General features: G+C 32.6%; 1 protein-coding gene across 7 annotated transcripts in view; it reads right to left on the bottom strand.

Moving 5' to 3' along the window:
- Window positions 1-9,765: 9,765 nt before the first annotated feature.
- EPHA6 (EPH receptor A6) overlaps window positions 9,766-14,321 on the bottom strand; it is an 868,006-nt gene continuing 863,450 nt past the window's right edge. For all 7 annotated transcript variants that reach the window (XM_045501713.1, XM_045501716.1, XM_045501714.1 and 4 more), the window contains 2 exons: window positions 13,060-13,209; window positions 9,766-12,108 (listed from right to left, as the gene is read on the bottom strand). In XM_045501713.1, coding sequence (XP_045357669.1) covers window positions 11,994-12,108; window positions 13,060-13,209 — 265 coding nt within the window. In that variant the 3' untranslated portion in view covers window positions 9,766-11,993. The remainder of the gene's footprint in view (window positions 12,109-13,059; window positions 13,210-14,321) is intronic.

The raw sequence follows: 14,321 nt of genomic DNA, 5'->3' as shown, positions 1-14,321 counted from the left end.
ATAGGAAGGAGAAATGACTTCAGCTGCAGTTTTTCATGAGTCAAATAATTGCTTTATGAGGAATTAAATGTCTCAACCTAGACAGATGTTATCTGGTATTTTATATAAATGTACTATTTAGTATTAAATTAATAAAATTTTTAGGATTTGTGCTACAAAGATTTTTATAACTTTTATTTTGAATACACTGCAACTGTTGACATCTACCATTTAATATTTGACATGGCCATTTAAATATTAAGTGTTTAACCAAATACATATTTATATGTACACATATATCTTTATATTTTTGTCTATGCTAAAACAGCAAAAAAAAAAGGAGAGCAATCTTATTCCATTATTCACAATCTAATTTTATATCAAACCCATATGCACCTATAAATTCAACACATTGAATTACATACAGCCTATCCAGAAATAAAGATCCAAGCACAATTAAGAGATCATATCCTTCCAATAGGATAGGGAGGTCACAATGAACAAAACAACCATATTTATTGCCCATGTGTTTCTCCTAAATGACAGATGGTACTGATGTTTTTCATATGAAAACAAAAGTATTGTTTTACTAAATGATTAGAGCCTATTTGCCTTTTTTTTTCTTTTTTAATTCAATGGGGGGCTTAAAACCCTCCAAAATGGTAATTTGAGGAAATCTCCAGCTTGAGTATACATACACATCTTTCAAGATTAAACTAATTTTAATTTTCATAGGCTTTGAATTAGAATAGTAACAAAATATTTCTGCCTTTTACTCTATAATAGATAAAAATAACAAAACATGTGGAATGTCTATGTCATTGAGAAATCCTCAATCTCTACATTAGGAAAAGAGAACTCTATTACGAGAGTCCTTGAAAATCACAGAATTGTTTCAGGTCCTTCTAATAAGATGTCTCAAAAATATTCAGTAAGAATGGCTTTAAAATATTTTATATACTAGGTCTTTTTCCTATGATGTATTAACATACACACAAATACCCACTATGTGTTTATGTATATGTGTATGGCTATGTCTGTATGTGTGTATATATAGAGTTCACTTTCCCCCTTTCCAACTACTTACTCCTCCTCCAACCTATACTCCCTTCCCACTCCATATGCTGAATTTTATGTCATCTTGGTAAATAGAACTATTCACCTAGTAACATCCTTATCTTTCTACCACAAATCTATCAGCCTATCTGCAATTCTGCCTTCCCTCCATTGCCATTCTATGTCCCCTCCTATCAAAAACTAACCTCCCTACTTATACTGTGAATCCTAACCCTTCTACCTCTCAAGACCTTTTCTATAATTATATTCTCTTGCATAATCAGTTTCCCCTTTTCTACCAGATTGTTCTCATTAGTATATAAATATACTCTAGCATCTTTTCTCTACACACACACACACACACACCAAACTTCTCTTGACCCCATATTTCCCTGAAGCTACTGCCTTATTTCTTCTTTAAAAAATTTTTTTTTTCGACATTTTATTTATTTTTGGGACAGAGAGAGACAGAGCATGAACGGGGGAGGGGCAGAGAGAGAGGGAGACACAGAACCAGAAACAGGCTCCAGGCTCTGAGCCATCAGCCCAGAGCCTGACGCGGGGCTCGAACTCAGGGTCCGCGAGATCGTGACCTGGCTGAAGTCGGACGCTTAACTGACTGCGCCACCCAGGCGCCCCTCTTCTTTTAAAGGAAAACTTCTTGAAAGAGTTTTAGTAGATATTGACTCCACCACCTTTCCTGCAATTGCTTCTTAATCCACTTCAATCAGGCTTTGACTACACTACTTCATAGAGACTGTCCTTGTCAAGACCACAAATAACTACTATGTTGCCATGTCCAATGGCCATTTCTTCGTTCTCATCTTGGCTTCTTATAAGCATTTAATCCAGATGACCAGTTAGTTGCATTTCTTTTTTCTCTAACTTACTTTGGCTTCCTTAGTGTCTTATGTTGGCTTCCAATTCTCTGCCTAACTTCTCAACATTGGAATACCCTAGACCCTCAACTGTGGCCTATTTCTCTAAAAACCTTTCGCCAGGTGATTTCAAAATTTTAAACACTATTTATATACTGATGACTTCCAAATTTTTATGTCTAGCCTTGACTGCTGCTTGGAACTCATATTTAACTGTCTACTTGTTACCTCTGTTTGAATATCTAATGGGCATCTCAGGCATTATGTAGCTAAAACCAAACTCTTGATTTTTCCCTCCAAAGCTGGTTCTCCCCCACCACCACTGACTTAGTCTCTCATTCCCCAAATATAGAATCTTTTTGATGTTTATTTTTCCGTCCTCATACCCAATTCATTAGGAAGCCCTTTGTTCAAACATACCCCAAATTCATCTACCTCTTTCCATCTTTACTACTTCCACTTCAACAAAAGCCAACATTTTTTTCTGCTTAAACTATTGCAGTAGCCTGATAAATGTTCTTTGACTCGTGTCTCCTATTGGCCTCTCTTCAGTTCTACTGTGTACTAGGCACACTGTTGTCTCTACCCTCAAACATTCCAAACTCCCACACATTCAACTGGTCTCTGCCTAGAATGTTCTTGCCTCAGATCTTCTCGTGACTGGTTCCTTCATGCTTTTCAGATACCAGTTTACATGTCACATCATCAGAGAAAATTTCTTTTGCCATTTAATATAAAAGCCACAGTCATGCTATATAACTTCATTGCTTTAATTGTCAAGATAACGCTTATCACTATTTTATTGTGTGCCTTTACTACTAGTAGATCAATTCCATGAGACAAGGCTTTTGCTTATATCTTGGTCACTCTGTATTCTCAGTGCTTAGAACAGGACACTGGTACATGACAGTGTTTAATAAACATTAGCTAATGTAACAAATGGAACGATAGATAAATATGTTTAAAGTCAGTATAAATGTGTGTATACTAATTTTAAAATTTGGGAATTATACAACTTTGGACCAGCAGACATATATAACTTCCTTTATTTTTCTTTTGTTATATCTGTTCCCTATAGTGTCAGAGCTTTGCCTGGAGAAATCATGCTTGTTGTTGTTCTTTATGTTGAACTATAGATACCTATTTCACTTAACAGTAGAGTGAAGCTGTAAGGTGGGAAAAGGGAATGTTTTGCTTCCTCAAAGGGATTTTTGGAAACTCTGAAGAAAATAAGCAGGTAATTAAAAAAATGGAAAGGCATTTCACTTTTGTTTGAAGTATTCCATCTGGTGAAATTTTAAACATTGAATAAACAGTAATCAGTGAAAAATAACTATAAAAATATATGCTATTTTGAATATACAAAGTCCAATGTAGGAGTTTCTTTTTGTATTTCCATTCATGAGAAAGTAGAGTTTGCTTTCTGTAGCAGACTTTATGAGACATCTGACCAATATTAGATTAAAAAAAAACAGTAATGTCCAAAATAACAACTTGTAGCCACAGTGTTTTGGCATTTGGCTTTAACTTCTTTGAGAAGTATAAAGTTATAAGTATTATGAGACTGAAAGAAATAAAAGATGTAAAGTAGCTCTTTTTAAAAATAGTTAACTGAAAAGAGAAGGCAATCTTCTTGAACGAATATAAACACTTGGAGATCATAACATATAACATAAAATTAATATGTATGTACCACATTTTTTAAACTTTTCAAAGTATGTAAAATTTATATAATTGCATAAAAGCATAAATTGATTCTGAAAGTCTGTCCTTTCAACTACATTCTTTTTATCTGCATCTTATGTAAACCTTTTACATTTAATAACAGAAGAAAAACTCTTATTAATGATAGTGATTCATTGATATGTATAAAATCCTTCGACAGTTGATTATTGAATTTATTTTTTTTGACAAATTCTTTTATTATATATGTCTTAGAAATCAAGAGATCTAGTAATATGGAAATGTTAGTAACTGTGGTCATTTGGTTTGTTAATAAATTCTTTTAAAAAATTCTTCTTTTTGATATTTTGGTAAAATTTCTTTATTTTATATATCACTATATATTTTAACAAATATTAATAGACATTTAGTTAGAGATTCCCATCCTCAAAATGCATTTTAGTTTCACAATTACCAGAAGAGGAATACGACATAATTTTTAATCACTCTATTCTAATAGTTTTTTTTTTAATGTGGTAATTAATAGTTTTGACAAAAAATTTTTTGTATTACCTTCTTGTCTTTTCATCAGTTTTAATGGGACTTGGTCTGTTTTCCACACTCTGCATTCATGCTCTGCATGAATTTTTTAAAAATAAGGTTATTATAGAAGGTATAACATAACCAATATTTAAAGAAATGTTGTTAAGAAACTATTAAAATTCAAAATTCAAAATTAAGGTGTCAAAGTGTGTATTGCATACAAAATTACACCCAAGTGTAGTTCATGAAAAATATCCAAAGACATTTATGTCCTGTAGTTATTCAAATTTTCAATGACACGACCTTAGATGGAAACTGATTAAGAACATGATTAATAATGTATCAGAAATAAAGCACATATAGTAATATTTAAAAAATCAAATGTTATTCATATTTTTGAGGACTGCTCAGGTATTATGCCCTACCCCCCCCCAAAAAAACCCCTCCCATTTCACATTTATTTTTCTCTTGGAGGCCTAAAAAAAAACCAAAATTACTTCAAAACTCTATATTTGTAAAAAGATGATGAGATTTTTGCATAGTAGAGATAAATTAATACAATTTTCTTTGAACACATATAAATGGCATGGAAGAAACATCACATTGAAGCAAATTAAGGGGCGCCTGGGTGGCTCAGTCAGTAAGCGTCCAACTTCAGCTCAGGTCATGATCTCACGGTTCGTGAGTTCGAGCCTCCCATCGGGCTCTGTGCTGACAGCTCAGAACCTGGAGCCTGCTTCAGATTCTGTGTCTTGCTCTCTCTCTGCTCCTCCCCCACTCACACTCTGTCTCTCTCTCAAAAATAAACATTAAAAAATATTTTTTAAGCAAATTAAAAACTTCAATGACAAACATTTATAAACATCAAACCTTATTTTCCAAGCAGTGCAGGAATTAAAAAAATCCCCAATCATTGTTTATTGTCATATTGTCTATGAAACTCATTATTGTTTTAAAGATAGTTTTAAATATATTGAAATGATAGCACTAGATAAAATACTAATGAATATTCAAATAAGTTAGATTTAACAATGCTCACATCAGTCACATAGACAGAAAAATAGTTCATTCAGTTACAAGTTTGTTAGCAAATAGTAGCCATTGATTTTGTCATAGAGCTTCTAAAGACCACAATTTAGGCAGATTTATTTTAAAGATAAAAATATGTGGCAATAAATAAAGCATGTACAGTCAATGAAAAATTTTATTACAACTTAAATAATGACATTACTGAGTAAATAATTCTAAAGAGAGCAAAAGTTACTACTTTGCATGAAAAATCAGCTAATGGGATGAATTATATTCCAGGTTCTAAGTGAGTAAAGATGTGTTTAAATGAAAATTTAACAAAAGCAATGTCTAGCTAAATGCATACATTTGATTCTACAAATTACTAAATGTAGGGAGACAATTTATTATAAAGGTGATAGAAGAGGACATGTTAAATTAGGTAAAAATCTTGAAAGCACATTGTTTATTCATCTTTGTGATTTAGCACTATTCACTCCATCTATCATGATTTTGAAAAGTTAAATGATATTTGATCTTTCTAGAACAGAGGCCAATGAAGACTGTTCTGAAGATGATGATCTATAAATGTGGGGAAACTCATAGAAATGTTTCCATCAATATTGCTTGCGTGTAAGCTCATATTTAAGTTATCAAAGCAAGGACGTCTATCTTCAAAGTTAATAATGCCTAAATATAAAACTTGGATATATGAAAAATGAAGGTTCCCCTACCTTGGATTCTTCTTTATAGTAACATATCATTTTGGAATAAAGACAGTTTTCCCCTTCAACGATGGCTAATGAGCTGGAGACTGGTGCTAACTAAATAGGAATCCAGAGGCACGTTGTTCTTTCATTATGTTGTAGAGCATAGGATGCTTTAAAGTCATCAGTTGTTCTGATTTATTATGTGAGTTGATAACTTATTATCTGAGCCAAAACTGAGTTTATTGTAACAAAATAAACACATCCAGAGGTTAAAAATAATGGAGAAATATAAGTAAGGAAAGAGCTTTACTTGAGAGAAGATTTTTCACTGAGTTTAATACCTTTCTAATTTATAGCTCCCAGGAAATTGTGTTGTTAATCTGTACTTCATTTTATAATCTAAAGTAGAAACCACTTCTTTATGTTACATTTAAGAGCTATCTTTCATCCTCATCTGTCAGGTAATTTTTCTTTAATGTCTTTGTTATTCTTAAGGATGAATTAGGTATGTGTAAGGGTAGTGGCATTCTTTAAGATTTTTCCTTTTAAATGAAACAAATCAAAAGTTCTCTTAATGATATAGAGATTTGGTACTGTAGTTAACCAACATGAAAATTCAAGTGAGAACCTTCCTTTGTTTTGTTTGGAAAGAAACTACTTTCAATCAGAAAGTGCAAAAATACAATAAAAGGGAGGTGACTTGGTATCATTAAGACATACACAAAACTGTATTTGCCAGATTTCTTTTAAAAGATACAGTTTATTCTTTTAGTAGTTCTTTGCTACTCTTAGTAATTAAAAAGCTTTCTTCTTTTTTGTTTCATTTTTAAAGTTCAGTAATTTTGGAGTGGCTCAAAAATTAGCTCAGTCCATTAGGTGTCTGACTTTGGCCCAAGTCAGGATCTCATGGTGTGTGGGTTCAAACCCCGTATCAGGCTCCACGCTGACAGTGTGATGTCTGCTTGGGATTCTCTCTCACTCTCCATCTTCTCCCCCCCCCCCCACTCATTCTCTCTCTCTCTCTCTCTCTCTCAAAATAAATAAACTTAAAAAAAATCAAGTTCAGTAATTTTGCATCAACACTGAAAAGCTAAAGGTAGACTTTCAAATCTATTCTAAAATCCTAAAAAAAAAGCAAATGTCAAGCAACCAATTTTTGCTTTGACTTAAAACCAAAGAAGCCACGTCTTTCAATTAATATGTAAACATCCTTTTTTACACGTTTTATATAAATTCATCATTAATTTGAAATTCAAATCTAATTATTAGTAAAAAAAAAAAAGAGGATTAAAGTTACATTTTGATGACCTGTATCTTCTGAATCTGTTGCCCTTTTCCCCCCAGAAATGTCACATCCCCTTATAACATAAACAATTTATTTTTATCCTGGAAATCTTTGAAATACTGCCTAATATTTTGTTTTAGATTGAAACAGTAAGGTTAAGAGGGGTATTTATGCCTCCACAACTTAAGATTTCTCCTCTCCTTTATTTCATCTAGTAATATGTTAGATCTAGGCATGAGTAATCATCTCTTTCTCTTGTTAAATGTATCATGTTTGAAAGGATTTTATGCAACTATTGTAGGTTCATACTTATTACATTTATTAAAACTAGTGAATTTGCTTGGGCAAGCGATTACTCCAGAGTTGTTTTGAAAAATGGTTAATGTTTTCTAACTGGAGACACCTTTGAGGTAGTGAATCTACACATAAATTGAAAAGTTTGCCATTGGACAATAACAATCTGTGACTCTTAAGGAGAGACTGCAACCATGCTCCTCTTTGCTAGAGGAAGTGTGGAGTGTTCTATGAGAATTTGAAGCCCAAAATATTTCTCTCTATAGGGACTGCAAATCCAATTAATACTGGACAAGGTTTTATTAACTTATTTAATGTATTTTTGTCCTATGGAAAGAGCTGACTCTTAATGACTTGGCAATCACAGTAAATATAGCAAATAGGCTCTAACCTCTTAGTTTTAAGCTTAAGAGTTACTTTGAAGGTATAGACAGTTTAGCCAAACTCATCTTTGCCATAAAATCTTACGTGTGTAGGAGACACCTCATAGATATTTGTTAGAATGAACTAAATAGTTGACACTGCCTTTACTGAACATTATACAGATTGAAAGTTGTTGAAAATATTGATCACAAGAACCGAAAGTTAGGTGACTTCAGAGCCCGGTATCCAATGGGAGAATAACATCAATTTGACTCAGCATACTCCTTTACCTTTTGGAGTCTTCATATAAAAAGCATCAAAATATTTTTGGATTGGACATGAAATAATATGAGCCTTGGAGAAGTCAAGGTGATAATATTAAAAGAAGTGATATATCTGCTTTTAATCTCTTTGTTATATAAGCACACATACACCAACTGTGAATTGATAACAGGTTTTGATTCCTAGAATACAAATTTTTAAATTAATAATAAATTTCCTTATCTAAAGCTGTAGAAACTTTCCAAAGCATTTAATTTCCAGGTAATAAAAAGCCAGAGTTCATTCCCTCTCTGTGAGTGCAAATGCTCCCATTTATGTAGTGAGACCCCAAATACTTCTGTAACATTCCCTTCTTCCCTTTACCTTCAGCCTCTTCTGAGGACAGTGGTAAGATCTTTTTAGGTTTGCTGTGCTTCTTTTGTTGATAGGGACCAGGGGTGGAGTGGTAGAAGCTGAGAAAGGAAAAGAGATGGGGTGGAGGAGTAAAGAGAGAACAGAAGGGGCTGAGCATGGTGGTTTTAGAAAATTTAATGAAGGAATAGAAAAAAGAGACCTAATATTGGTGAAGATTTGGAGATAAGAGATTTAACTGATTTATAAAGTAGAAATTTGGTAGGGAAATATATTAAAAAATGGATTTTTAGGGAAATGTGGTTGAGATTCATTCTTCACCATCTCTTTGGAAGACCTTCTGTAAAGACTGCTTTTCAGGGATTGGATTTGGATTTGTTTTCCCTTCATAGGCTGAGATAGGCCTTAGAACTGTAGCCAGAAGGCTGTTTTATTCAGGTGATAGCTGGATAGATTTTAAAGAGTAATGCAGAGTGAAATAACAAATCTTTTTTATTATGGCATGCATAACTTACTTATCAACAACTAAGATAACTTAGTGCAAAAGTGCTATAATTCTTGATTCTTGTTAAGCCAAGAGCTTTGTAATTTGATTGCTTTTTAAATGATTTACAAACCTAACATCTCTTCTTGATTGTGTATTGTTTTTACATTACCCCCCCCCCCCAAATATGCCTTATACTCTGAGGTACTGAGTTGGTTATATATTGGAAACTGACCACCCAGAAAATAAAATGAAAATGTTTTTTTCAACTCTCTGATTTTCAAAATCTCAAAAGCTTCTCAGTAGTGTGAAATAGGAAATTTAAAATAAAGCAAGTACATGAAGGTATATGCATATTGAAGTTATCAAAAATCATTACTGAAAGCTGTGATTTATGTAAGTTACTAATTTTCTTTATGTAATTAAATTCTATACTTATGCATATTAAACGGTTTTAATTACTAGACAGGTACACTAGTAAATCTCAAATATTTCCTGTAAAGTTTCCAAATGAATTTGGCAATTTAACTGTTAATATTCCTGGATATTATAATATCCTTGGGATCATGGGGTCTGTGATTGGTAGTCAATGAAGAAATAGATATCCTTATTTTTTTAATGTTTCTGTTTAATCATGCATACCTATTTCAATCATGTGTGCACGCAACATTTCTGACCATGATGAGGTTCAAAATTACACGTAAGATTATCATGCTTACAGTTCTGAAGAATATAAATGTAATTTTAAAGAAATTTTAAAGAGCATTTGAGGTAAGACACAAAGTGAAAAGGTAGTTTTATAATACTAGAGGAAGATGTTAGGGAAGAAAAAAAGAAATATAAATCAGATATAGAAAAAAGATCTCTGTATTAAGAAAAAAATTCTTAACAGTGAACTTTAATCTTTCAAGTACTGAATGCCCATCTCAAAGAAGTTTAAATACTTTATAGAATTTATTTCATCAAAGTATACAGATGTTGCTGACAGAGTCCTATGGAAGACCATAATTATTCTATTCCTTATGTTTCTAAATACCTTTTTTGTTGTATTATAAAAATAAATATATATGATTAATAAATTTAATCTGTTTTACATCTGTTCTTATTTAATATATATTTGAAGACAGTAAATATGGAAATTTTATATTTCCTCTAAATGTATCCAGATTTGTGTAAATGTATCAAGCAAACTGCAGATAGTGTATGAGTGATGCATGACCATGCAAGTGATGGGTAGAAAATGTTGCTATTTCTGACACACTTACTTAAAAAGTGATGAATTTCTCACTTTTTTCTTTTTTTTAATATACTTTAAGGAATACTTTAAAGACTCTTCCTTCTAGTTCTATACAATTTTTATTTGAAATGAGAAAAAATTAAGCTGCAGTAGGCAAAAATTGGGAGATAAATCAGCAAAAGAAATGTATGTGGAAGGGTCTAGTCTAATGGGACAGTCAACAAATCTTAAAAGAAGAATAAAAGAAAGAGTGAGTCTCCTTTAATAGCAAGACAGCTGCTATTAGCAAAAAATGTAATTTAGGTAGGAATTGGAGAATGTGGTTTGGGCACCTTTATCTCTTAAATCAAAGAAAAACCGACTTATTAAATCAGCATCTTTAGATAACCTGCCCCTTTTCCTCTGTCTTAACACATTCTCCCTACTCTTCCACACCTAGCACAGTAGCCTTTTTTTTTTTTTTTTAGTTTGTCAGGCAACAGCTGATTTTACAATTGAATTTATTCATCAAGCAGTACTATTTTGATAAATTGACTCAGCTTAATTCACTGAAAAATGTATTTGCCTTTTTTTGCAGCCTCTGAGAAGATTATGACAATACACTATAGCTGTGTTCACATTTTTATGTTACTATGTTATGGACTCAGGTTGACACACAATTTATATACGCTTATGTTTTAGGTCTGTTCATACCTTTGGAACATGCAGTGACATACTTGTCTCTTGAGAGGTTCGGAAAACAGCTCAGCATGTTCATGTAACTAACTTATTTTTCATGAACAAAATATAAAAGTTCTTAAACTTGCAAAATGCACCAATATCAGACTGTCAGCCAAATGTATTTATTCTTGGGGCCCTCATACAGCTATCATAAAATTCTGTTTAAATTAATCTTCTTTACATTATATCTAAGGCTATAATCTTAGATCTGTTTTTCAAAGCAATTCCCCTGAAAATAATTAATTTTATCAATGCTTTGAAAATTGCTTTTGCAAACTTATGAAGGTGAACCAAGGGAACAGACATGGTTTTATTTCATGCTTCCTCTATGAAAGCCTTTAGAACACTGGACTCTTGATCTTTCTGGGGTGAGCTTCATAATGTAAGAGAGAAATGTAGTTAGTAAAAATTAAAGGGGAAAAGCCTCTAAACTACTACTTACTACGAAATATGTAGGACACTACAAGGTCAATTTAAAAGAATAGACAAACTCAGCCTTAGAAGATTGAAAAGCACAGAGTGTTTCTCCCTCTTCCTCCCTGATAACCCCCTTCTTAGCGCAGTCACATATGGCAAGAATTCACCAAATGAAATCATTGGTCATTGCTGCAAATAAGTCTAACAACATCAGGCATTAACAGTTAAACTATTATAAAATAAAGTAACAATATGATCCATAGAGTTGAATATAATTATCTAAAACATATTTATGTCAGTTTGGAAGCTACCTGATCACAAAACATGAAAGAAAGGTCAACTATTTCTTTTTCATATATCATCAAACTCTAAATACATCCATCATTAAGGAAGCCACACCTGGGAAAATTCCTTTAGGTTAAGTTTGTGAACACTTCCCAAATACTGTTGTACAAAGATGCACATCCATGCTGAGTTATTTACCATTGTGTAGTGGTAATCTGCAGTGGGCCAGGGTTTCATTTGCAGGTAACTCAGAGAGGAGCTATGAGGCGTGATTTTAAAATCCGGGTTGGAAGCATAAACAAAAGGTGTGTGCCCATTGTCTGAACAGGAGACTGCAGTTTGTGAAGTGATGTTTGGAGAATCGGAAGAGAGGGTAGTAGAGAGAATATCTTTCACTTTAGAAATGCTGAGGCACAAAACACAAGTGCTTGTAGTACTTTCATACATGAAATCCTTTCTCTTGTATGTGCATCATGTGTAAACGTAAAGTTTGGATACTGCTGACTATTCGTCTCTGGTGTCCAATGAGTATGACTCCAATTCTTCTAATATCACTAGAAGAGACAAAGATAGAGAGAGGGGAGGGAAGAGGAGAGAGAATATGAACATCTGGTTCATAGATCTGGTAAAGACAAGTTAGGAAATGAAGATTTAGAGACAGAAGATATGCACCATGTCAGATTTGCCTTATGAATTTAACAAAAATTGTGTAACTGGTAAAATGAGAGTTTAAACAAAGATATAAATGAACATCAGGAGTTTGTTACATTTTTCTTCTTCCTGGCACCAGATAATCTATCAAGTCAACCTCAAATTTAAGGGTACAAAGAAATGTTCCAAATTCAGGTACCAATGTAAGGTTCAGACATTTCATAGAACTAAAAGGTATACAATTTAGATAATGACACAACTTTTCAACAGCATTAGAAAATAATATATAGGGTAGAATGTATAATGTGGACTGTATTGGAGCCCTATGGTCATCCAATAATATGAATAAAATGCCTTTGTATTCTGTTGAACTATATGAAATTGCTATTATTACTTCAAAATAATGGCAATTTCAATAGTTCAACCAACCGGCTATCTGTTAAGCACATGCTGAACATTTTTACTGCATCCAGGCAAAGAATCATTTTTGAGACAATGGAAAAATGTCCAACATTTATAATATAGGCGGTATATGTGAGTCATAAGTAATTTGCCTAGGTTAACTATGTTGACACAAAGTCTAGGATGTGAATGAGAGTCATATGTATTTCAGAAAGCATTTACAATTTTTGAAAATACCTATTTGAATTAAACACATTCTTCCAACAGAAAATAGTTAACAGTGTAGTGTTCAATTTCCACTGGAATGATAATCAGAAATGGTGAGGAAAGATGTGGAAATGCCATACTACCCTTAGGAAATAGTTGAATCATGGTGTTCCTGATACTGCATTTGAATTTGTAATCTCCTGAGTGCAGCGTCTGAATATAATAATAAACCTAGAACCACTTACTCAATGCTCATTCTTGAAATCAGGTCAAAAGTCGTAAACCCTGCTGCCATGAAGTTATTCTTATATTGTCCCATCTTTATAGAATCCAGCCAGTCACCAACTGTGACAAACAAAGGATATTCGGGAACTTCACCAGGAGACTCTGGCATTCTAAAAAAAAAAAATCCATTTAACAGTCAGATAAAGAAAAAATTAAATAAAAACAACTTTTTTTTCCTTTTACAATATTCTTATGACTAATATTCTCATACTCCATTAAAAAAATCTCTAATTTTCTATCATATTTAAATCAGCCACTTTTATCTGGTCACTTTCACTTGTCAGTTTTTCTTTTTCTGCTTTTTGCCACTATTGGGTTTTATACTTGATGTGAGAAGACCTGCATCTTGCTAACTGCTATTTACTTTTTTCTCTTGCATACATTTGTGTTTTCACACATAAGGAATAGCCCAGTATCCATCCCCAAAGGACAGTAACTAGCCACAGGCTGTTTACTCTTACACTTTCTAACCTGCCACTGAATCCATGCCCGTTTGCCTTTGCACTTGCTGTGAGAGTCCCTTCTCCTTTTTACAGTGAATTCACTGATCAATCCTCCACTTATTTGTTCTCAAACATTCAACAAATATTTATTATTTATTAAAAAGTAATTTCCCCCACTACAGAGCTCACTTGCATGAATAAAATTTACATATGCATCCATGCATAGGGTAAAATAGACCAAAACACAGATATTACTGTGGTATAAAACAAAGCAAAATCAATGCAAGTTTGGGTTCACAAGCAAAAGGAATCCAGCATTGATGGATTTTACAGTAAGTCATATAGACATCTGTATTTTTGTTCCTAATATCTAATGCAAAGAGCATTCCAATTGGGGATATTTTTGTAGCTTTAATATAAAAATAATACAGAGGTATCATTTTGGAAAGGCTAGCAGGTGTGTGTGTATTCATACATACATACATACATATTTGTGTATGTGTATATATGTACATATATGTGTATGTAAATACACATAATAGTTTTATGTAAGGTAAAAATAGAATAAACATGGAAGTAACCTTACAAATTATAGTAAAATTAACTAAGAATTGTGTATTTAACTGATTCTGGCAATAGAGTATATTATTCTCCTTATAGAAATACATGAACACTGTAAAAATATTTTATATAGTTTTACAAAATACCTGGCAGTAAAATTGCTTTTATAGTAATAAGTGAGTTTTTAGCCCTCTAGGGTAATAAATATATCATTTAAA

This window comes from Leopardus geoffroyi, chromosome C2, assembly GCF_018350155.1.
Source record: "Leopardus geoffroyi isolate Oge1 chromosome C2, O.geoffroyi_Oge1_pat1.0, whole genome shotgun sequence".
Taxonomy (NCBI): Eukaryota; Metazoa; Chordata; class Mammalia; order Carnivora; family Felidae; genus Leopardus; species Leopardus geoffroyi.
Note: the sequence above shows the minus strand (reverse complement) of the source record. Positions and strands in the feature narration are given on the sequence as shown.